The sequence below is a fragment of the Onychomys torridus genome, chromosome 3 (assembly GCF_903995425.1).
Source record: "Onychomys torridus chromosome 3, mOncTor1.1, whole genome shotgun sequence".
Classification (NCBI taxonomy): domain Eukaryota; kingdom Metazoa; phylum Chordata; class Mammalia; order Rodentia; family Cricetidae; genus Onychomys; species Onychomys torridus.
This window is the reverse complement of record NC_050445.1, coordinates 9,570,448-9,595,256: the sequence shown is the minus strand read 5'-3', so window position 1 is coordinate 9,595,256 and position 24,809 is coordinate 9,570,448. Positions and strand designations below refer to the sequence as shown.

Sequence of the window (24,809 nt, the reverse complement as noted above, 5' to 3'; positions counted from 1 at the left end):
AGTATTCCAAACTCTGTGAGAAGGTCACTTCCCATGTGTCTATCCCATCTGGTAGAAATTGCTGACTATGTGGTAAGGCCCGTTGTTCTTCGGAACACGTGGGAGTGGGCTTAGGACTTGATAAAAACAAGCAGAAGGTATCATGCTGTTCTGATGCAAGTGCCATCACCACAGGGTTTGGATTAAGAGTGGGAATGGAGCCAGGTGGTGGTGGCACACACCTGTAATCCCAGCACTCGGGAGGCAGAGGCAGGTGGATCCCTGTGAGTTCGAGGCCAGCCTGGTCTACAGAGCTAGTCCAGGACAGGCACCAAAGCTACACAGAGAAACCCTGTCTCGGAAAAAAAAAAAAAAAGAGGAGAGTGGGAATGGAGGGGGACATAAAAAACCAAACCTTTTTGAAACGATCTTCATGAACATGCTCAGAGGAAGGCCTCTTGTGGATTCACTAGGATGTTCCGTGAACTGTTTAGACTTTCTGGCAGTCTAGGGTGGTCCTTTCATTTCTGTTGGTTCAAGCCATAACTCCAACTTTCTCTTTCTTTTTCTAGGAGATAGAAGCACTGATTATGCTAATTTCTACCAGGGCCTGTGGGACTGCACTGGAGCTCTTTCTGATGAGTTGTCCTTTAAGCGTGGTGATGTGATTTACATTCTTAGCAAGGTAAGAAGGTACCTCCAAAATGATAGCCAACAAGGAGAAATGCATAGTTCACTTCTCCTGTGTTTGAATTCACAACACGAGGGAAAAATGCCAATAGAAATTATTCTAGATCCTTGTTAACAATTGGAAGTTCGAAATAATTAATTATTTTGTCAAGTGAAATATAATCAGAATTTAAACACAATCAGATAACAGGATTCAACTTACCAGTGTGTTTACCTATCACTCTAGCCCTTGGCAGAAATCCACCTGCAGCCTTCTCCAGAAACAATATACTTATGTGAAAGTTAGCATTGTAAGGTACCAGGTTATTAATTATGTTGTTCTTGCTTCTTCCTTCTCATTCTTCTGTGTGCTTATTTTGAGTTTGCCTGCCATTCTCCGCTGGAAGCTTTGTGTTTATAGAAGAGCTTTTTCATCTTTGTGTAAACACATTGGTGTTCCGACAATTTAAAGGCAATGCTTTTTCTGTTCAGACAGGTTGAGGTAATTTTTTAAAGTTTAACACACTATATTTGTAAGTGTGGTGGCAGAGTATGTTGCTCCAAACTCATCTCTATATTCATAAGAATTGTTTCTGCTGTTTGAGACACTGGACTGTAGAACCTGTCAGCTCCAAATCTCAGGGTATACTCCTGCTACTGTGTATGAGTTCTCCTCATTTTCATTGAAAAATGTTCCTACTATACCATTAGGGATTTTAAAAAGTGTCTGCTTTTTTGAGACTATCTTTGCACCCAATGATGAATGTAAATGATTTGAATATAATCAGGGAAATGTTAAGTAGGTCATAAGTCTAACACTTTAATGTGATTGATCTGAGAAAATTTTTGTTTAGTTTAGAGGGATAAGATGTATTAGGTACAATTGGAATTTGAAAATAAGATCACATATTGGATTTTAACATTGGATGGCTGGTACAGAAAATCTTGACCCAGCTGGTCATAGCATTTTAGAGTGGGCATCTGAATGAAGACGGGCTGTTCTTGTTCTCCCAGGGACATGAGTCATGAAAGTGCAGATGGTGCTTGACCTGTAAGTCGTGATTCAGACTAGTTTGTTCCTTCGCTCCTGCTTAATTCCATGCCATAGTTAAGCATCCATAATACCAGGACACAATCTAGGCACCAAGAATTCCATAGGATTAGTACTAATTGTTCATAAATTGGTGGATTAAGGACTACTTAGAATAACTTAATACAGGGAGCTGTGATCTTGGCTTATTAAGATGCCCCAAACCAAGGCTCCTCACACAGTCTCTCTGCTCGTGAGTGTGTTGTTATTTGTTGTTGCTCCTGGAATGACACATTCCGTTCTTGGAAGCCACGGGTACAAGTAACCAGCCCGGGGTTGGGGGTTTAGCTCAGTGGTAGAGCTCTTGCCTAGAAAGCTCAAGCAAGACCTTGGGTTCGATCCTCAGCTCCAAAAAAAAAAAAAAGAGTAACCAGCCCTACTACAACTCATTGCCTGTACCAGGGATTGAACCCACAACCTTTCTCATGTTTATCAAGTGCTGTGCGGCTGAACTAGCACCTCAGCCTCACTCCCACCCCTCATTTTCCTAACTGGCTCAGACTGGTCTTGAACTCCAGTCAACCTCCCAATAGTGTGCTCTCAGGCATTGCCATGTGGTGTTGTACTCCACATGACAGCTTTTGGTTAAGTCTGTTATTAAACATTTAATTATCCTGAGTTAAATCAGCAGCATTTAAAAATTAATTATTTAACAGAATTAACCCTGTTTGTCCCGGTTCTTATCAGGAAACTTTCCTGAAGTCTTTTCCAAAATTTATCAAGTTCAGTTTCTTTAACCAATTTGGCTGCAAGTGTATAAAATTAAAGAGTTGACTAACTTGTATTTGAAATTTCAGATTCTCGGGTAAATGGCATAGCCATGGTACGCCTTTTGCACATATGGAGCTTGTAAAGCCCACATGGGTCAGTTCTTAATGCCTTCTGCATGAGTCAGCTTAGCTACTGTAAAGCCCACACAGAACACCCATCCCCAGGACAGACAAAGTGGTGTGGGCTTGGCTCACGTCCACCATTTTCTGTTCGTGTGAAATTCAAAGTACAGCTCTAGTGTGCTGGGCTTCTGGGATGCTGAGGATAGAAGTTTAGTTCTCAGAAACCCATTTTGTAAAGACTGTAGTTTTATGTATAAAGCTTGATTTAAGAACTTGGGTTAGAGGTGGCCCAGCTCATAGGCAGCATTTACTTCCCTCTAAACATTTTAAAAGCTGTTATCTGGGAGAGAACCGTCCTCCTCATTCAGACCTTTGCAAAGCTTGATGTCCCGACGGCAGTCAGCCCATTGGGTTCCTTCTAGAGATGGGCATTTGAGCTGGGGCTAATTTGGGTTTTTGAAAGAAGAGCCAAGAAGGATTACTTGTTAGCCACCATATCTTCCCCCATAGGCTGAATGATTTAGTTCTCACAGTCAGCAGCTGTGAACCTCAGAGAATGAAGTGTGTGTGTGTGTGTGTGTGTGTGTGTGTGTGTGTGTGTGTGTGTGTGTGGTGGGGGGGGGGGGTTAGGATAAAGAGAACCGCATCCCAGCTCTCCCTGACCAACCCCAAGCCCCACATCCGCAGACTTGGCTGGGGCTGTTGACAGTCTGCTTGCTTTGGAGTGGGTGCACTTGTGAAGGCTCCCTTCTCTTCACGGGGTAGGTTCAGAAAGGAACTCTGGAGAATCTCTTGCGATTCTTTTCATTACCGTAACCTCACGGTTCTGTCGAAACTTTGGCAAACATAGACCTTACGTTAATACCATAACTGTGCTTAATTTCCAAATGCTTAAAATAATAAGTTGAGAACTCAAGATTTCCAGAAGAAAGTTATGAATTTCTGGATCAAGGTAGGACCAGTATTGTATATCTTTAGAAGGATAAGCAGTTGGGTCGGTGAGATGCTCAGCAGGTGAAAGTGCCTACATTTGCCCCTACAATCTGAATTCAACCCACACTGTGGAAGGAGAGAGCTGACTTCTGTAAGTTGTACACACACTAAATAAACAATAAATTTGATTTTTTAAAAATATAAGCAGTATAAAAATCACTACTTTTCATATGCCTAGTAATTGTTTAATCTTAGAGTATTATCTAGATTTTTGTGAGGATGGTATGAAATTTTTGCCATTTTAATTTATTTTTTTACACCATCTAGTGGCTCAGAATGAGTGGTGCAGGTAATTGCAGCTAATGTGCACAATCAAAATGGTGTCATTAATTCAACTTTAAATCTAGCTATGGGTTATTACTTTCCCATCTCATGTCAATAAAGTATTAGCATTAATCATGAAGAATTTTGTTCATCATTTTGAATTGTGTGGAAATTGTATACACAGGAAGAATATATTTTAAGGAATCTAGCATAATATTTGTGGAGACAGAAAATGAATACTTTGTGAGAAATCGATGTCATGGCTTTGTTAAATAAATAAAACCATTTAAAAGGTTTTAAAGAAATGCTACTTAATCTTAGAAATGTTCTGACTTTTAATTTGAACTAGTACCACTGATTTGACTTACTGTCCACAAATTTGTCAGTTTTGAATGCCCTTTTTAAAAAGGCAACACAAAACAGTTTAAGGAAAGATAAATTCCTTTCATAAAAATATTTAGACAAATCAAAAAATAAAATGTCATGCTTTATAATGAAGAGTACTTTATAAATTTCTTTCTCTCCCTCCCCTCCCCTCCCCTCCCCCCCCCCCTTCCTCTTTCTCTTTTTCTTTCTTTCTTTTTCATGGAACCCTTGATGGTATGTCAGCTTTACTCAGCTAGCCTCAGGGTGACTTACTTATTTTACCTCTCTTGAGAGTTATACAAATCTTAACCACCACCGCCTCCCCCGCTTCTTCAGTGAAAATCAAATGCTGCAATAAAGAAGAGCAGGCAGACACCTGCCCTTCCCCCTTCCCTTTTTAACATTTTCCAATTAGTGTCTGTCATGTGACCCTCCGGTTGAGCTAGCCCCTCCTTCAAAGTGTCCGGCATTTTCTTAGTTTCAACCTTTGAACCTCACTAATAATAAATCTAAATTCTGTTTGCCTTAAATGCAGACAGTATCTTTTTTGCTTTATCATTGTCTTCTTATAAGCTTGATGCTGTTTTGTTTTAATGTGTTAAAATAATTCAGTATTTCATTATAGATTTAGAAGTCTTTTTTCCTCCTACAAAAAAAAAAAAAAAGACAGCATATTTTCAGGGACAGATGAAAGTATAATTTGTGATTTTTATAATAACCGTTTTGTTGGTGAATTAGTTCTGAAACACAGCATGATCTCAGTTTTTTTGTTTTTTTTTTTTTTTTTTTTAAAGAGAGGAAAAGCCATAGTAGAGATAGAAATCTTTTAATTTTTAATTTCAGTTGTTGGCTGGAATCCAGTTGTTTAGACAATCATGCTAACTATTTTACTATTTTGCATCTCCATTTTATTTTTCCCAAACCATGGACATAATCTGGTAGCTAATAGTGTTTTCCTGGAATCATGTTTGTGCAGTATTCTAATTCCATCAGTAGGTTCCAGGTCACACACAGCAGGCCCTCTCTTCTGCCCACGCTTCTACTGGTCCTGCGGGTCTGTCTTGCTGCTTTGGATTTACATCTCTGGCAGTTTATTTTCCCATCTGTACTCGTTGGTACATTGCTAAGCACATTCTCATCCTTATTTTTCCAGCAATAAATTCTTCTTAGAGTTAGAAACAGACGAGCTCTACTTCAGCAGGAAAGAGGCATGCTACTTAAGACCCTAGAATAGTTTCTTTCGTCAGAGGTCTGCATGACTTTAGCTTTGCAACCTATAAAAGTATTTTATAAGAAAGGAAATGTAGATAAAACGGTAGCTATGAATGTACACTAAAATGCACTTGAGGTTGTGTTGGTTTGAGTTGTAAGCAGTACTTCATGTGTGTTTGGTTGGTATTTCCCAGTGGTTGGTAAATTGTGACTGTCATTGAACATTTACTTCTCGTTAGACTACGAAGATTTACTTAGCATGGCTTTTAGGGCTTCAAACCTAAAAAACAAATGAATCAAGTCTCACTGGCAGGAGAAAGGCAAAGTTGGGATTTTTTGTTTTGTTTTGTTTTAATATCTAGTTATTCCAGTTTTTCCTTTGTGATCATATGGCCCAGGGTACCACAGATAGCATGGCTAGCCACTGAAGAGTGACCAGAACAGATCATGGGGACAGCCGTGGCTGACACTGCTCTGGTCCCCGAGTGTCATGAGATTCTGTGGCCTTTTGAGAAGGAGGAGTGTTTTTTCTTGCAGTGTGTTTGTTTGGACCTGACAGTGTTTTGTTTCTGTGCTGCCTGTGAGTGCTGGGTCTCAAAGCATCATGTAAGCCCTCTTCCTCCTCCCCCTCCTCCCCCTCCCCCTCCTCCTCCTCCTCCTCCTCCCCCTCCTCCTCCCCCTCTCTCTCCTCCTCCTCCTCCTCCTCCCCCCCCCCCTCTCTCTCCTCCTCCTCCCCCTGGGCCTCAAAGCATCATGTAGCCCTCCTCCTCCTCCTCCTCCCCATCCTCCCCCTCCTCCCCCTCTCTCTCCTCCTCCTCCCCCTGAGGCTCAAAGCATCATGTAGCCCTCCTCCTCCTCCTCCCCCTCCTCCTCCTCCTCCCCATCCTCCCCTTCTCCCCCTCTCTCTCCTCCTCCTTCCCCTGAGGCTCAAAGCATCATGTAGCCCTCCTCCTCCTCCTCCTCCTCCTCCTCCTCCTGCTCCTCCTCCTCCCCCTCCTCCCCTGGGACTCAAAGCATCATGTAGCCCTCCTCCTCCATGGCCATCTCTCCAGCTGTGGAAGCGCAGTTGACATGCTCCAGTCCCATTCTCAGAACTGCTCCTGCTCCTGTGAACAGTATCTCCCCCGTTTCCTCCTCCACAGAATGGAGGCAGCCTTCCCTTCTGGACCAGGGCTGATGGGTCAAAGGGGAGGCTGCTGTGGAGGCCTACTAGTGGCCCAGCACTTGCAGGGACTTGAAAGAGGGTGAGCAAGAAGACAGTGTCAAAGGTTCCTGTGACCCACTGTACCACCGGAGGGGCTGCCTTGGAAAGTAGCCAAGGGGCAGCGTCTACAGGAGTTTAATTCTGCATTGAATAACCAAGTTTACCAGAAGCAAAACAGAGCCACAAAAGGAAAGCATCACATTGTGTTTTGTTGTTGTTGTGTTTTATGTTGAACAGTCTGTGATCTCCTATATCCTTTTCCCCCAACTTCTACCTCAAAACTCAAGAACTCACCGAACTCACCGGCACAGGGCATGCCATTGTATGTTTCCTTTACTCAGTGTGATGTCTCTCTCACCTCTGTAACTGGGAACTCCGGAGTGGTTATTAGGTGGGAGAGAGTAGAGGCAGATTGTTGGTTAAGAGGCCCTGGGACTCAGCCATTAAGAGATTAAGAACATGTACTGCTCTTGCAGAACCTGAGTGGTTCCCAGCTCCAAGTGGCTCACAATAGCCTGTAATTCCAGCTCCAGTAGACCCAGTAGACCCCTGCACACGTGACTATACCCCCACATGCACAGCACTTAAATACCTTTTCAAAAGCTCGAGAGAGTAGGTGTAAATAAAGTAACAAGTGACACATGTTCATAGTTGAATTGTTAGCTGTAAAAAACAAAGCGAAACAACTAGAAAAAATTCCCATCTTCTAATACTTGCTTTTTCCCCCCAAGATCTGATTCTCTTTTGTTTACTTTTTTGTTATGTCATTAAAGCACTCTGATCAAAAAACATCTTGAGGAGAAAAGGCTTTCTTTCAGTTTACATTTCTGGATCCATCATCTAGGAAAGTTTGGGTAGAGAAGAGCTGCTGGATGGCTCGCTCCCTGGTTCATGCTCAGCTCCCTTTCTAAGCAGCCCAGACTCAAAGTCAAGTCTCGCAGACATGCTTGAAGGCCGAATGGGGGTGGGTGGGGGGAGTCCTTTCCCAAGGTTTCTTCTTCCCAGGTGACTCTTGGCTGTGGTGAGCTGGAGAAGCGGGCAGAGACTATCCAGTGCTCAGTTTCGACTGCTGTGCTCCTGGTGCTTCGCTTCCATAATTCCCGGAGAGGGAGAAGAAAGCAATGGCAAGTGAACACACTCAGTGCAGTGTTCTAGGCACCTGGAGCCGCCAGTTTGCGGGGTGCTCGTGGAGTGAATCTGTGGGTCAGTCTTACAGATTAGGAAGCCAATGCTAGGAAGGCTTTTTATATAACAACTACCCATGGACATGGCTAACTAGTGCTTTCTCCAGGAATCAACACTGATTCCACCCTAAATCCTTTCCTTTTCTAATACTGGCACTATGTGGACCTCAGGCAGAGGGGCCTTTTTGACCTTTGATATTGGAAGGTTAATTACAAGCACCCATCCCCCTTCTAAACAACACAGACGGCTGAAGTTATCCTTTTTTTTTTTTTTTTTTCCCTCATCAGCTATTTGTTGACACTTCCTGTGCAGAGTACTCTTCCGGGCCGGGCCGAATCCAGGGATGTCTTGAGTGGCTTCCCTTCCAGGGTCCTGAGCTGGGTGGCAGAGCAGCCAGTCTGAGAAGAGAGTGTGCTAATAAAGCACTCCTGTGGGCTGCGGTGTGCAGGGGAAGGCAGGGGAGTGAGCACGCACTGGAGTGGTTGAGAAAGGGCTTGGGAAACTGGAACTCAAACTAGAACCTCACTGTGCTCATTCAACAAGTATCTGAGTGTTTGCTTATTTGTGTCTTTTAGACCTAAACTCTGCACCCCGATAGGCAGGCAGAAGGACACCTTTCCAGGCCAGCTTCCCTCATCTTATGCGGCCAGCCATTGCTGTTGGCCTCCTATGCCTTGGGTGTTAGCCACACCCGCTCTTCCCTGAAAAACAGACGATTTTTCTTTTAATCTCTTCACACAGGCCCTGTGTTACTCTTTTTATTCCATTTGGAGTCTCCACCCACCTGTTTCTTCTACATAAAATTGCAAAACCTCACTGTAGAATTATGTGCTTCTCTATGAGTTCTCTCTCACACTCCATAGCCTGTTAGGATTACCAGCTTCTCTCCCCACCCCTCTCCCCTCTCCCCTGCCTCCTCCCTGCTCCCATTTCCTGTTCCCCTCCCTCTCCCTTCTCTTGCCTTCATTCTGAACTTCCTGATGTCAACACCCTGTATTAAAGTATTTTCGTATTTAGCTAATATCTAATACGATGGTGGTGTTTAAAATGCATTTACTAGGTTATAGCTAAAAATAGGAAAGACTCTGACTTCTTAAGAAACTGATGGACTCACAAAGTTAGGGGAGCATTAGTACAAGCCTTTACAAGTATGGGAGGCTAGCTCCTACATTTCCCCAATTTTTCCCTAGGGTACTCTTGAGGAGAGAGGGATAAGAAATATTTAGATAGAAAGATAGTGTGGAGAAGAGACAGTCAGAAACACAGGATAACTTTGGGAGGACCTGGATCAATATCCACAGGCCCCTTCTGTCTCCTCAAAAGGGCCTTTTATAGGAATGCCAAGCAGCGGGGCAAAAAACCTCCCCCTAGCATAGCCAAGTGCAGACTCTTCTAATCACCTGGTAATCCGTGCCTTAATTCAGCCCTGCTGGGTAAAGCAAGCTCACATCTCACTAGGAAACATTTGTGGACCCCTGCATACAAGTGAAGAAATTAAGGCTCAACATAATTGGGGAAAACCAAATAAAGACAAGGATAAGAAGAGCTACATCTGTGGAGGTTTTCAAAGATGATGGGTTTCTGCAGTGGAACTTGTACCTTGAGCCTGAGCTGCCTGGCAACCAAACCCCAAACAGAAGAGCTAGGGAGCTGAAATTCCTTTCAGTCAAAAAAGAGAGCCTTGACTTTGTCCAGGATTGGCTGCTTTGAAAAGCTACATTCTCACAGGAATCTCTAGACTCTGCATGGATAAGATTGAGTCTCAACAACTACAAAAAAAAAAAAATAGGAAGAAGGAAGGGAGAGAGGGAGAGAGGGAGAGAGGGAGGGAGGAAGGGAGGAAGGGAAAAGAAAAAAGGCCAGGGCAGGTAATGACCTCAACAATAACAATAATTTATAAAAATATAACTAAAGATTTCATTAAAGGCACTCTGCAAGAACCCAAGTATATAATAATTAGTCTTGCTGATCTGTATGAAGTTGGACTATTGTAGTTCCAGTGAGAAACAGAAGTAGAAAAAGGAGCTTGGAGATTGCCCAGAGCTACCTGCTTCTTTTACAGCAAGCAGGGAAGACAAGACAGCTCAAGATGGGGAGGAGCTGCTGACCCGCCAGACGCCTCCCCAGGTGTCCACTGCCCCTGAGCGGTTTCTGCCCTGACCTTGTCAGTGCCTAGTTCAACTCAGTCTACTTCCTCAGAGAAATGGATTAGGAGTCCTGGTTCCAGAGGAGACAGAGACCTTTCTCTCTGAAGATTGCATGGAATCTCTTCAGACAGCATCGCATTGGGTGTTCTGGAAAACACTAGCCAGCAGCCTGCCGCAAGGCAGGCAGGAGCCTCATGCTTCAGATTACAGAAGCTCCCTGTGCATGGATCAGAACAGATGTTTGGAAATGATTTGTAGATAAATATATATGAAGAAACATGTACTCCTATTAGAAATTAAATTTCTTTTAAAAATTAGACACATGGTGCACCATACAATGTGAACATGGGTCTGGGCTATTATCCAGTGTCTAACTTAGTGAGCATCTATTACATTCCAGTGTCATGGGGCATAGAGAAGAGAGCAAGGTCTTCACTGACCTCAGCAAGTTTGTCCTTTGTTATTTGAAGGAATAAAACTGAGGTGTGTGCAATCCACTGAGGAATAAAAGCTCCACTTGAAGTAACAGGTGTTAGTATGTGTCCGATAATTGAGCACAAAAATCCCGACAGCTGAATGACTGAGTTGGGTCTTGGGCACTGGACAGGAATTGGCTGAGGGAAGGGACTCCCTGGGAACACAGGCAGGCTTGCATGTGGTAGCGGTGGGGACCAAGCTGATGCAGAAGTGATTGGAAATGGTGCTACAGAAGGAGCAGGCCACACCAAGGACTTTGTAGTTCCTGTCCTGAGGAGGTGGTGGCAGTTCTGGAGCAGCAGAGTGAACAGAGGCAGACAGTTTGTTGGATGATTGGAAGGGCAGAGGTGAGAGTGTGGCTTTCACAGTGAGGAGGTGAAGGCCTGCCCTGAGCAGAGACAGCTGGGGGGGGGGGGGTAACCCAGGAGCAGTCGTCTCTTCCTGTTCAACATGTCTGTGAAGCATTGGGCAGAATGGCCATGTTTACCTCACAGTATTGTAGCTGTTGACTGTAAAAACTTAAAGTCAGTATGTCGGGCCTCTGAGATGTAAACTGAAATTTGCTAGGAGAATTAAATTCTTACTGTATGCTTTCTTACTCGCCCATGTTTCTCCTGCTGTTAATGGAGTGAACGATGCAAAAAGAATTCTGTGAATCAGAGGAACTCAGTCACGTCTGAGCAGTAAATGATAAACCAGGGAACTGGATTCCACAGCCATTGTGAACTCAGCAGAGCTTTGGGAAAAACATCTCCCAGTGGTGGGATTCGGGTATCATGGACAACCATGGGAGGAGGTTAGGAGGGGACAGTAGAGCATCATGGGTGCCAAGGCCCTGTGTTGCTAAGGAAACCATCGGCATGATGAGAAAAAGGATTTATGCAAGTTCCTAAACACATGCACGCACACGCACACAAAGATAAATCTTGAAAAAAGACTTGATATATTTAAAACATTAACTTTGTTTTCACATTGCTACTATTAGGAATAATTACCATAGTGAATATGTGGAAAATAAAGGTTAAACCCATTGATTCTTAAAGTCACCATGCTTAATATTTTGTGGATGAAGTCACTTTGACAAAGGACACAGCGGCTGCCCAGCATTTGAAGCACCTGTTGCCTTCAGACATATCAGTAAGTGACTGAGAGGCTGGCCTGTCCCAGACTCTGGCGGAGCTTCAGGTTTCTATGAAACAGCATTTGTGGATTAACATACTCAAGAAAGGAGGGTCTGGCACCGAAAAGGATTGAAGTGAATTTAGGAATCTTATAAGTATAAAATAATGCACCAGAAGAGAGGGAAGACTGAGTCAGTAGACAGGTGTGAGTGTGTGTTCACTGTGGTGTTAGACAAAGTCTGTTTCTCTTCATCAAAGTCTGGCCTTTTCCCCAACCTTGCTGCACAGTCTCGTTAATTTATCACCCAGTAAATACTGACTATAAACAGAGGAGATGACTTTATAGTTGGACAGTCGTGACGGGGGGGGGGGGGGGGGGGGTCAGACTGCGAGCCTTCATTGCCATCTCACTGTTATTTCCTGTTATTGGGGGAATTTGACTTTGTTTTTTTGCCTCTGACTGCCACATTACATTTTGCCTGGAAGCCATCTATTTTGCTGATAGCGAATTCCTTTTGAGTGCTATTTTTATACAGTAAGCATCACTACACCTCTGGATCTTGATAGCATTACTGCAGGAGCAGAAAGCAGCTTTGTGTTAGTAATTACCTAACATTGTCAGAAGCTGACTGCAGGCCTCTTCCTAGTGATAACAGAATAACCGCATAATGTAGCTTTATAGCACATGATTAATAGAAAATAATTACATGTCCTACAAAGGGATGCAATATTTCTTATAAATTGACTAAAATGGTTTCCTGTAGATTAAAGGACTCTTCATTATTTTATCAGTCCTCCTGAGGTACAGTCACTTGCGTATGTTAGCATTTCAGTTGATGGCAAGAGCCGAAGAGAGTGAAGGATACCAGATGGCAGACCTCGTACCTGAGATCTTGAGTGCAGTCAGGTGACGCGATGTTTCCTAGCCTGTCAAGACTCAGGTGGCAGTTTGGGGTGGGCGTCCTCTCTTTCCCTCTCCCCTCCCCCTTCTCTTTTCTTCTTTTTCCTTTATTAATAATGTTTGAGAGGTGTCTTTTAAATGATCTACCTGTGACTTTTTGGATCAATGCTAGCATGTGGATTTTAAGACAACATGGTATTTATTGATGGCATTGTTTTCCACCATTAACTGATCTATCATTCGTAATCACATATGTTTGGGTCAAAGAGGCTGACTTCCTTCTTTGGAAGGAAACATTGCATGGTGTTGAGTCTTGAGGCTGGGGTTTAGAAAACTGTTATAGTCCCAGGCACATTTTCATCCCAGTTTATGGGCTGCAGATGGTTTAATTGGGATTCCTGTTGCTCGGGGCTCGTGTGGAGGGTGGTGGGGATGAGCAGGCTTGTGACCTACTCTGTAGCTGCAGTGCACAGCCATAAATCTGCCTCCTAGATTTTTGTTCCTCTATTTTATCTCTTCTCTTATTTCACACAGGAGTATTATATGAAATTATTTATAAATATAAAGTAATATTCTGGTTTTTTATTGTTACCATTTTCTGAGTGAGATCTGATATTTTACAGCATTTTCATGAAGTGTGTATTTCATAAATGTTTTGGTTATTTTAAATGAAGTGAAGCTTTTAGGATTACTGTAACGTAACACTTTTCTTGGTCCCTGGACTGTTACATGTAAGGGATCAGTTTTCAGCGGAGGAAGCCCCTCTCTGTTCTGCTACTGTGCTTTCTAGTTAATTACCCCATTGCTCTCATATAGATAGCAGTAGACTTTCTCACTCGTCTCTTGTCTGCCCTTGGTCGATGAGATCTTAATTTGAGGGTTTCTGCTCTTCTCAGGCGTGATGATGATAGGTCCTTAGATGACAGTACAGCTTGTAACCAAAGGAGACTATCATAAAGTTCTATGAACTTTCTGCCCTGTATTTTGAGTCTGCCCTCCCACTGGTTACCTTCTGTGCCTCCTATTGGCAAGCTAGACCCTTTGCTCTTCTGATGCAAGCAGTTTGAAAACAACCGAAGGCTGGTATTGGGTAAGAGCTTTCATGCTCAGACTTACCGCTAGTCCCTTTCGATATCTTACAATGTAGCCCTTTGATCTATAGACGCTTACATGTGTTTGTTTTGTTAAGCATTAGGTTCCAATTGTATTCATTGCCTTAAAAACTGAATAAGGGTGGTTTTATTAGGTGCCTACTAGGGTACAGTGATTGCTAGTCTAGCTTTCAGGAAGTTGATATTTCCTTTTGATAAATGTGCCTTGTATAGATTATCCACATCATCGTTGAGTTCTGGACTCAGTGTTCTCACTGCTTGGACAGTTTTGTCCACTAAAATCACACTGTTAGCGAACTTTCAAACTTAACACCTTTGGTCCACTGCCTCCAGAGTCAGTGCTGTATCCTTATTACTAGAACAAGAAATCCAGGGCTAGCCTTTTTGCCCCTTTCTTCCCCTTTGTTCTCCAGTAAGCCTAATTCTGCTGTTGCCCACCACTTTAAAAGGACCCATAGATTTTATCCTTTAATTTATAGGTAGACTGTCAATACATACATGCTAATGTTGCTACATTTGTATTGAAAAATAGCATAATTTTCCTTGTGATGGTCAATAGCATACAAATCAATATGAATGTTAAGCCTGCATGCCTATCAACCCTCCCTCTTCACATATAACTCAATGTGCATATGCACATTTATCTATGACTCAGATGTTGGAAAATCAGAACCTATTGAATTACTTTGGGGATTGATTTTAAAAATTTATCTTATATGAAAAATTAAATTTGGGCCTTAATGCTTATGCAGAGTATTGCTTTTGGAAGATATTATTCTTGAAACTTGTAATTCATTTTACTGTTTGTATCTCACTAAACATAAATAAGTTTGAGATAAAAATACATTAGTCAATCTGGCAGACATAGGCCAGTTAAGGAGGGTTCACAATGCCTAAAGCAATGGTGTGTCTGTCAGTGGAGAATAAAGAAGAGAAGAGGAGGGTGAGGTTGGTTTATCTCACATTGTAAAGTGCAGAACACCTCATCAGTCACTCTGTTCACAGATTAATATTTTGTTTTTCAAACTAGAGAGACTTTGGTTTCCTATTGTTTTTCCCATTCTGCAAGCAAACCTAACATTACCTTTATGTTCCTCCCAGGCTTATTAGGCAGTCCAGAATCAAGAGAAACAGTAAAAGCTTTGGGATATTATTTTCAAGAAGTCCACTTGTGAATTATTTTGTATTGGTATTTGTGAACTTTTAATTTTAGTGTTTTTCTTATTCTCTACTTTATCAGCTTAAAATGTATTAGATTTTCTTAAGAAGGGGTGTATCTCTGAATTCTAAACCATCTAAGTTTCATTAGGAATTGTGAGTTTGTTGTCATGCCCCCTCAGAACCCCTCCCGGAGTGATTTCAGCCTTGATAGACAGATAAGAAGCTTCTTGAAGGTTCTGTAGCTCCTCCAGCTCCTGGCTTTAGCCTTACAGCTCGGAGCCGGTACCCAGGTCTGCACTGCGTGGAGAGACCTGGGGGGGGGGGGGGCTAGCTCCTGCTGCTCTGGTCTCCGAGTCCTTTATTCTGCCAGAATGATGAACAAGATTGCGTTGTGCAGTAATTTAAATACTTGCCAATAGCATGGCTGGTGTGTGTGTGTGTGTGTGTGTGTGTTTTGGTGGGGGGTGTTTGTTTATTTTTGGTTTTGTTTTATTTTGTTTGTCCAGAAATAAAAAAGATGAAAATGTTTCCATTTGCAGCTCCAGCACTTGTGACTTTATAAAAAGAAACATTTCTAAGAAGTTGCATATAAACACCATTGTGCTTACACCAACCTAAAGGTTACTACTGCATATTGTTTTCAATTAGGAATACAATAGATATGGCTGGTGGGTAGGAGAGATGAAGGGAGCCATTGGCTTGGTGCCTAAAGCCTACGTAATGGAGATGTATGATATTTGAGAGTCCGGGTAAGTACATTTTAATCCAATATTCGGTAATAGCTCTGTGTTCTCTTGGTCTCTTTCTTTTGAGGCTTTGCCTTTTCAAGTCTTGGTAGTTTTCTGGTAACCTAAGTATGATGCCCCAAATCTGTTTTTGTTTTTGTTTTATTTTGTTTTGCTTCATCTTTAATTTTTAAAAATAACTTTAGAGAATTTACTTTGGGAGTGAACAGATTATTTAGGGAAACATTCCTTTGATAATAACCGGCTGTATTCTCAAACCTCTTCCTCTCTAGTGAAATGCCACTTTTATGGCCTTTCTGAGCAAATGAATTGAGAAATGTTGAACAAACATCCATTTTTGTTTGGCTAAAAATGTTATTTTTTTCTAAGTAGGAAAAATGAATCAACATTTCTATTGAAGGAAAAAATAAAATAAAAATGCAACTTTCCCTTTGTGCCTACAGGGAAGTCCTCTGGGTGTCTGCAAGTGCTCTGGATTTGGAAACCCCACCCCCGCAAGCCTGAATGGCCCAGTGCTGCCTCGTTTGCCTGTTTATCCCTGTCTCGAAGCTCTTCTGTATAGTCACTCACCAAAACACTCTAGATGTCAGATGAAGCCAGCAGTAATCGATTAAGTTAGATACAAGCAGTAGAGATAAGACCTGTTGCTATTTTTCAAATAATAATTGGTGTCACTTTGCCCATTTGGTCCGTGGGAAAATTCCTAGTGATTGTATTCGACTCCCCGAGCTGCCAGTGAGGGTTGCTATTTCTTAGTTATTAGCCATCAGTTATTTTCAGAGTGTTGCATATAATTTCAGAGACTTCGTAAGTTTTGAGTTGATACTAAAGACTTCTTTACAGCTGTGTGGATGGCTTAATTTAGGATTTTTTTTTCATAGAGTAGTATGTCTTCATGGGGAAGAAAAGTTTTGCAAATTGTCCCATTTACCTTCCGTTAAGTAAGAAAGAGGGAAAGGCGATAGCATTACAGGTAGAGGGAAAGTGGCAATATGCTGCTGTCTCTGTCCACAAGTGTAAGCCAGAGCAGGGTTTGTGCAAAGTGCTTCAGTGTCTTAATTGGTGATGAGCTTGCCAATGTTTTCCACTATAGTTTTACTTCAATTTAAGAAGATCAAAGATTCAGAAGAAAGCCCATCTTACCACTAATACTATGGTCTAAACAACTTGAGTGTGCTGTCAAATATAAAGGCATGCCAGGCACACTCTTAGCTTACTGCCACATTGCTGCACTGGTCAATCCCACCGTTGATAGTCCTGACCGAGCCTCAGTGTGCTTCTCCAGACCAAACAGAGGAGACGCCCTCAGAACGGCAGCAGTTGCCAGCAGTCACTGGAAGGGCCAGCAGTCACTGGAAGGGCCAGCAGTCACTGGAAGGGGAGGTTTGCAGAGTCCTGCCCGTCCCCTTTCATGCAGAGCTGAGATCATGGTATTTTAACTGTCTCTGGAGATGCTACTAGAGCCTTCCTCTGGATAGTGACTGGATATTTTGCCGTAGATGTAATCTACTATTGAATCGTTCTTTAGCAGGCCCCATCTTTTGCTGAACTGTTCAGATAGAAATGCAAATGAGCTGATACTATTTTTAAATCTCCACTATTTATGTACAACTATATTTACAAGGTTTAGTAAAGAGTGTTTATTTTACTGTTATAGTATAAATGTTGTGATCACTCAGTTTCAAAAGTAAAAGAAAAAAATCTTAACTTTAGGGGTTGTGAATAACATAGTCCAAATTTTCAGAAATTACGTTTGTAAAATTACCCTTTTCCTGTGAGACTGTCGTTTAAACGGGTTCAAATCATCTTGGCAGAAGTTAGGCAGGTAGAAATGAACTCAGTGGAGTGGCTTTCAGAGCCAGTGAGGGTTGAAAAGCAAAGCCTAGCCTGAGGGTACAGGTTGTGTGCCTTTAACTGAAGTGGCCAGCAGATGGCAGCAGCTTGTCGTTTGCACATGGAATCACTGGGGCACCCCTCCCCCACTCGGGCCGACTGAGAAGCCCTTGGATTTCTGCCTCCTTTTCCAGTTAATCCAGGAGAGGGAGTCCTTTGCCAACTGATGGCCAGCATTTCCAGTACAGAAGCATGGTGCTGCTTCTGTCCAGTCTGCCTCTGGCCTTTGTTCTTTTTTAACTTGAATATACATGGCAGATAGAAGGTTGGAACCAAAAGCCTTTAAAACTGGGAGAGATGAGAAAAATTGCTGTCTCTTGCGATTCATGGGGTGCTTTCTGTTCAGTTGATGAACTCGTTTTGTGCTGTGAGGAAGTTTCTCTCCACCCCTGACAGTACATCACATTCTCTTCAAGATCATAATAACATCATTAATGTGAATTTAAACAACGCAGCTTGTTAGAAAAGATGCTAATCGTTATGATCTCATTATGTTTGCTTAGCTTTTATTTGTTTTTCTATGAACAGTTAGAGAGCTAATTTTTTGAAAGGTGATTGTAAGTCATATTTTATATAGCATTTTGCTTGATCGCCTGCTCTGTACTGAATTTGTACTCTGTTACCATTAGATCTTACAATAATGTTCCACTCTGCAAATTTTTAAGGTTCAAATAAAGTTTAATTGTTTGCAAACTGTTATGATGCTAATAATTCAACAGCCTGCTGTGTTACTAATGAAATTACTTTGTTATGATTAATTTGGAAAATAGTGTGTTGATTGTAGTAATTAAGCACAACAAGGTGAAGTAAATGATTCTAATGCCATCTGGCCTCCACACTGAATGAAGAAATGAAATAGGGCTGTCATCTGAATTTATTCAAAGAAGTAAGCATCATACAAATGACTTTCATTGCTATAGGGTTTACGCTTAACCACAGCTCACTCCATTCTGCTTTCACCACTTTGTGGCATACAGCATGGTTTTTTGGGTTTTGTTTTGTTGGTTTTTTTTATGAAAATAGTGTTGGCCGGTCCAGCAGTTGTTCTGAATACTTGGTTTTAAACTGATTATTTTAATCATAACTTAATTACAGATAATTACACACAGTATATGGGATCATAGGGGAAAATCACTTTTCAGCCATCTGTAGGTAAAATAGATACATGTGGGTCTTTTTACTTTCTGTCAGTGCATGAACACTTTGGATCTAACCCTTCCTAACAGCACAGCTCCCTTTCAGTGGTTGCTGAAGTGTCTGTAGCAGGGCTCCATTACCATTTCTCTCCTGATTTTCATCCCACTGACTCTCACACCATCTAGGGTCATGATTAGAACTCTGTGACATTAGAGATTCTGATTCAGAGTTCAGTCACTGCACAGAACCTGACTTAAATCTACGTGTACTTGAAAAGCTTGCCCTTGACCCGTGTGCTGAGGACGAATTATGAGAGTGTGGGTCAGGCACAGCACCTCCAGACCCCAGGCCAAAAGACAGCTGCTGGTTTAAGTTCAGGCCAGCCAAATGACTTCTCTTGAGTTCAGCATATCCAAGAATGCCAGCAAGCAGACCACATGGCAAAGAAGGAATAATGAGACAAGACATGACCAAGCCTTGGGAAGCCCAGCTGTACACAGAGGATAGATGGGTATATATGTACATTTAAAGTCGCTTGTCAGACATGCCTTAGTCTGTCACTAGAATCTTGAGTATTTAAAATACAGAAAAACAAATCATGTCTTGTTTTTCTCTTACATTTTAACCTGTATTCAAACACATGGCAACTTGTCCACTAGCTGGGAAAGCTCATGTTACCAGGAACCCACTGCCAGGATATGGGTCAGAACCCCTCTGATGTCAGACTTTCCTGAGATGAGGTAAATACTTACCAAGTGGTGTGATGACAGTCACCTGAAATGCCATGCCATTCATGCTGTATTTAAGGGGCTCTCCCTTGTTTTTACTAGTCGATCTACTCCTGTTGCTGAGAAACAACCATGAGGTGTGCTGCAGCATGGTGCAGGGCATACTTATGCTGTGCTTCCAATAAATACCTGTGAACTGGTTTGATTCCATACAGTAGGTTAGGACCTTAGATTTCAGAAGGTGGGGGATTTGACCTCTGTACCCAGCGAGAAAAAACAAAAGCAAACACACACGACCTTCCTGCAGTTGGTACATCTGCTTTCCAAGGATGCTCTTTCAGCAAACAAGCAGTTCTTTTCCCTGAGGCTTTAGCAGCTGGTCCCCTAAGCACGTCAACGTGAGCACCGGTTTGTCAGTGACTGAGCATAATGAGAGTGTAGATGATTCCCAAGTTGAGCTAGGCACCACACTAGCCATTTGCTCAAAGTTGTGTGACTTTCAAATGAGAGACACAGGTGGCCCAAGGAGCTAGCAGACGTCTAGTCCTCTCTCCAGACTGCCTTCATTCCCCTTAGGTAGTGTCAGAAGAGGCCCTCTTCCTACCTCAAACCTGGAAGCAAGCTTGGATTGTCTGTCACCTTGCATGGATCTGACAGGGATTTCTGAGTCCAATGTGGCACATGCCTGTGGTAGAGGCAAGCATATCAAAAATTCTAGGCCAGCCTGGGCTACAGAGCATCATCCTGTGTCAGAAAGAATCAATAAAGGAAAAATCCTGAGAGGTTAAGTTTCACAGGTCCAACTATAATTTTTGTCCTGAAAAACAAAACAAAAAGCCTCTACCCTCTGTTTTCTCAAAAGTCGTATGATTATGTTAACTTGATGAAAGGAGCCTCTGTTGTAGACAGCCCTGGTCATACCCCTGCTTAGCTTCAACCTATGACGTTTGGAATGAGGCTGAGCACATGGAACATTTGTGCATACGGTAAAACTGTGGAGACCAACATCTCCCCCAAAGCCCTTCTCTCGAGTGTGTTCTTAACGTCTCGACCTTGGGTGCCGTTTCCCTTTGTTTCTCTCCACTGGTTTCCAGAGTTTTCTTTTTTTTATTATCCATTACTCACAATTGTAATATAGTCCTGCATTTGTCTGTTTCCTGTTTATTGGCCTCAACTTAGTAATATAAAAATATCACTCCTGTTAGAGTAAAAGCAGGTGCCACGTGAAGCTTGAACAGCAATTTACCTCTCGTTTGAGAAAAATGTCACACAGGTACTCTCAGAGGAGGATATTAATGACACCAAAGCCTGCCAATTACAAGCGCATGCCTCAGACTAGGACAGGGGTCCCACAAATAAGCTGCTCCCCACACTCTGCCCCATGCTCAGTCCTTCCCTGTCAAGTTCAGTGTGCTCATTAACAATTTAACAGTAATAACAAACTTCATTGGATGTTTTACTGTTTGTTATGCTGTGTCCTTTTTTCAAACCGCACAACAGCCTCAGTGGCGAGTTCTGTTTGCTGCCTGTTTTCCTGAGTAGGAAATTTGCCCTCAAGGTCCTAGGAAATAACTTACTAGGCCGATCCAACTCCTGCTCCCCTTCTCCTGAATCCGGCAGAGTTGACCCGAGAAGTGTCGTGAGAGATTCAAAGGGTGCACACAGCAGGAGCTTGGCAACTGCTTGTTGATGGTGATGATGACCACCGTCTTACACACCTGGAGGTACACTCTAAGTTTGGACAACCAGACCGCTGAATTCAGCTCTTTTCCTGGTCCAATCTAACTGGTAAGCAGAGCAAATCTAAAGCAGCTAACACACCTTGATGGGGGGACCCTTCTTCCCATGAGCCTCCAGGCCAGCCAAAGGTGAGTCAGCCATGGTTGCAGGGTAGAGACTGGCTGGTGAGACTCTTTCCCAATAAGCCTTTCCCATTCTCTGCTTCTGGTACACCAAGCCCAAGAACCCTGACAGAAGCCCAGAGAGGTCATAAAGCTGACTGTGTCAGGTACTTGTTTGGGGTGAATAGGTTTTAATAGGCAGAGCTGTTTATTTATTTTTTTTAGGTCAGTATAAATATTACTTATGAACTGTTCCATCCTTGAAGTCACCATATAAACGTTATAAAATGTGTGCAATCTTGTAGCACTCTGGAATCTAGCTGAGGATGGAGTAAAATTAAGTCCTTCGTGCTTGAAAATATAGCTATATTTTTCTTCTGGTGAGTTCTTTGAAATAGTTTCATGCCTCGCACCCACAGTGCTCTCCTTTCCAAGGAAGAGGGAATAGCTTTGCCTTGTCCTGATAGCCGGGTGACAGCCGATAGCCAAACAGGTCTAGTTGTAAAGCAAGCTACCTCCCCAGGTAGTTCCCACATCAGTGCCTGTGGCCTGTAACGTCTGTCACTCTGTTCTTTCCTTGTCCCTCGTTCTTCCTCTCTTCCGGCTTTCCCAGAGTTGAGTCCCACAAGGCATGACAACCATCATCGCTTTGTCCTCTCCACTAAATCCATACGTAACTGTCAAGCCCATTGCCTGAGTCCTGAACTGCAGGCCTGGCACCCTGGTCATGAGTGGGGGCCTCTGTCTTCCCTGCAGTTTTGCTTTGGCTGTCCAGCATATCCGATTCATTCTTTATCATCGTCTCCAGGCTTGCTATTTCTCTTCCTATCTAATTAAATGGTTCCACTTTGAATAATTACATTTAAGTGCTAATAGCAGAAGAGGGGGCATTGAAAACACAGGGTTCAACAGCCTTTCCAAGTAGAGTCGCAGTCAGAAAAGATAGCATGAAACACTGGCAAGACCAGCCCCAAGTAGCCTTCCCTTGGTGCGGCTCCTAGCAGGTGAAGCCACAGGCCGTGTCCTGTGACTAAGAGACAAGCGTCTCTTGATTTCGTGTGTCTGCCCTTGAGCGCTGTCTGGGAAACAGACTGGGAATTTTTTTTTTTCTTGTGTATTAATACAGAAGGGGAGGGACGTGTAAGGGTTTCAATACTGGCTCAGACAGGAAGGTTGATTTTGATATTTTTCTAATAAAGATTCTGAACTGCTTGTAGCTACTGAATTGAAGTGAGGGGCGAAAAGGTGTGAATAATCTTTTACACACTCACCGCATCTGTGGTAAACCAAATTCTAGAAGCTGAGAATGCTTGTTACCCTTTTAGGAATAAACACTCTTCCTGGGGTGGGGTAGTCCTCTGCTAACAGTGAGGAGCAAAGGGCCTCACAGGACCTGGAGTCCCCGGAACCACAGTCCCCTCCCTGCTGACGGCCAGGGGCCCCTGTTCCTTCCTCCTCATACTTTAGGCAAAGTTTGAGATTGAGCTCAAGGGAGAAAATGTTTCAAGGGATCTGAGAAATCCAGAACAGTGTCAGGCCTGGCTTTTCCTGCCTTGGAAGATCTGAGAACCGAAATGAAACTGGGCAAAACATCAACTTCTCCACTCCAAAAGCAAGGCAGGCAGGCCCAGGCCAGGCCAAGGCGCTTGCGGCAAACAGTGAGCACCGCCTTGGCTTTGCTACTTTGTAAGTGTTGATGTCAGTCCGAGGGAAGGCTGGAGTTCTCCTCTCTGAGTTTTTAAATCAAGCTGAGCAACAGTCCATTTGTATGAATGGAGATTTCAAAACTACAAGAGACCTCTGTCTCTAAGGTTTCTAAATAAACTTCTGATACTTAAAGCCGTGAATGTGTTTCCCAGTCTCTTCATTCATATTGCTTGTGGTCGGCTACATCTATTAGAGCGATTTGGGATGTTCTGAAACAGATGCCCGAGGAGAATGTTTCTGCGGCTCCCCTTTGCCTGGTGCCTGTTGGTGAGCTGTGCTGCTTGTGTAGCTGTGTTTGTGTGTGAGTTCGTTTCCAAGGCACACGTTTGCTTCAGGTGGATAGCTGTGCACGAGACGCTTTGATTTGATTCAGTCAGCCTGGGAGTGGAGCACCAGTCTTTAGTTTGTAGTTTGTGAAAGCCTACAACTAGAAATAAGGGCCAACCAGAACCTCATCACATGGACCCTTAATGCTTTAATGTTATAACTTTAGGCAAAGCTAATAAAAAATGCAGAGGACTACTAAATAATTTAAATTATCTAAAAAATTGAGCATATTCCTTCAAATAATAATGGCTTTCATGATCTGATTTTTTTTTAAATTCATTTCACATGTCTTGAGTTTCTTAAAAGTATAATCTCAAAGTCCATCCAAGTTTATTTAAGATCATTAATTATGTTTGTTATGATCATGCAGAGTCCCCATAGATTCCATTCTTTTAGTCTTACAGTTCTAGTCTGTAGTATTGTTACACAGACATAATTCTGGGTGCACAACTGATAATGTCTTTGTAGTATGGAGTTAATTTTTAAATTTCTCCTTAAAAATCTCACTTTGCAATCAGATTCCTTCATTACCTTAAGGCGTTAGCCAGTCACCTCAACTGAAAAACAACCCCAAAAAAGGTCCTGTTCTTACCTGGTATTTTTTGATTTCTAAAAATAACGTCCTCTTACTGCAGCTCTGCTGACTTCGGCTGGGAAGCTGTCCCCAATTGTCATGTATTTTCTTGGCTATCTTACTGATCCTTTGGTAAAGTAAAACCATGGGACCATGGCATGAACTATATAGTGAGAGACTAGAGGTCAGACTGCCCGAAGAACTTCTCTTCCTCTTCCGGAATGATCGCAGGAGAAGGTTTGTGTTCTAAGCACACATCTTTTGCTTCCTCTGGTGCTGTCATTTATAGCAATAAATACTCTGTATTGATTATTACTTAATTCTATTGGGAATATGCTGAAGCTGGAAATGTACTCCGCACCTTAATTTTAAGCCACTTTCTAAATTTTAAATATTGATATAACTGCCTCAACTGTGCCTCTGTTTCTAGACCCATTTCACACTATGAAATTATCTCCATGTTATGTATTTTGTAGAGATACTTTTGTTCATAGGATCCCCCTGCCTCGGTATTCCATACTACTTCTGCATAACTGAGAAATCCGTCACTTCTTTTAGCTCCGTTCGCAAACACAGAAACTGTATCAGAACAACGCATTCGGGATTAGTATAGAAATGCACAAAGGAAAAAAGAAAAAGAAGTGAGTGGACGGGAGGCATGGAGAGATGGAAATGTCAGATTCTTCAAGTGCACAATTTTAGTCCAGTCGTCAGCTTGGAGGCTCCTGGAGGGAAGCCTGTCTACCCAGACGAGGCTTTTCTCACTGAAAACATGTTGAGAAGCGTTTTATCTGAGGCAAATACTGCAGGAGTTTTCTTTCTTGTTTTGTCTTTGTATTTTTAAGAAAAGGATGAAGCAAGAAATGCCCCCAATACACACCTCAAATTTATTCTTAGTCAAAACCAGGTTGCCATTTATACACTAGGTATTAAAAGCTACTTGAGTCATTAGAAGTGGTCTTTCAAATGCTCTGTATTAAGATATTCCATACAAGATTTATTTTCAAGCTATTTCAAGGCCACGGGGGGAGTTGTTTGCCTTACAAAGGAAATGCTGTATTTTGCTGCGTTATTTGTAGTTTTTAAATATATGTATAAAACAGAAAGGGGGGAATGGGAGCTGCTGGGTTTTCGAATCCTAA

At 42.5% G+C, this 24,809-nt stretch overlaps 1 protein-coding gene across 1 annotated transcript in view; it reads left to right on the top strand.

Annotated features, from left to right (window-relative positions):
• Positions 1-18,012, top strand: part of Skap2 (src kinase associated phosphoprotein 2) — a 155,694-nt gene extending 137,682 nt beyond the window's left edge. The window contains exons 11-13 of the mRNA XM_036182949.1: positions 552-664; positions 15,363-15,463; positions 15,904-18,012. Coding sequence (XP_036038842.1) covers positions 552-664; positions 15,363-15,455 — 206 coding nt within the window. The 3' untranslated portion in view covers positions 15,456-15,463; positions 15,904-18,012. The remainder of the gene's footprint in view (positions 1-551; positions 665-15,362; positions 15,464-15,903) is intronic.
• Positions 18,013-24,809: the final 6,797 nt, after the last annotated feature.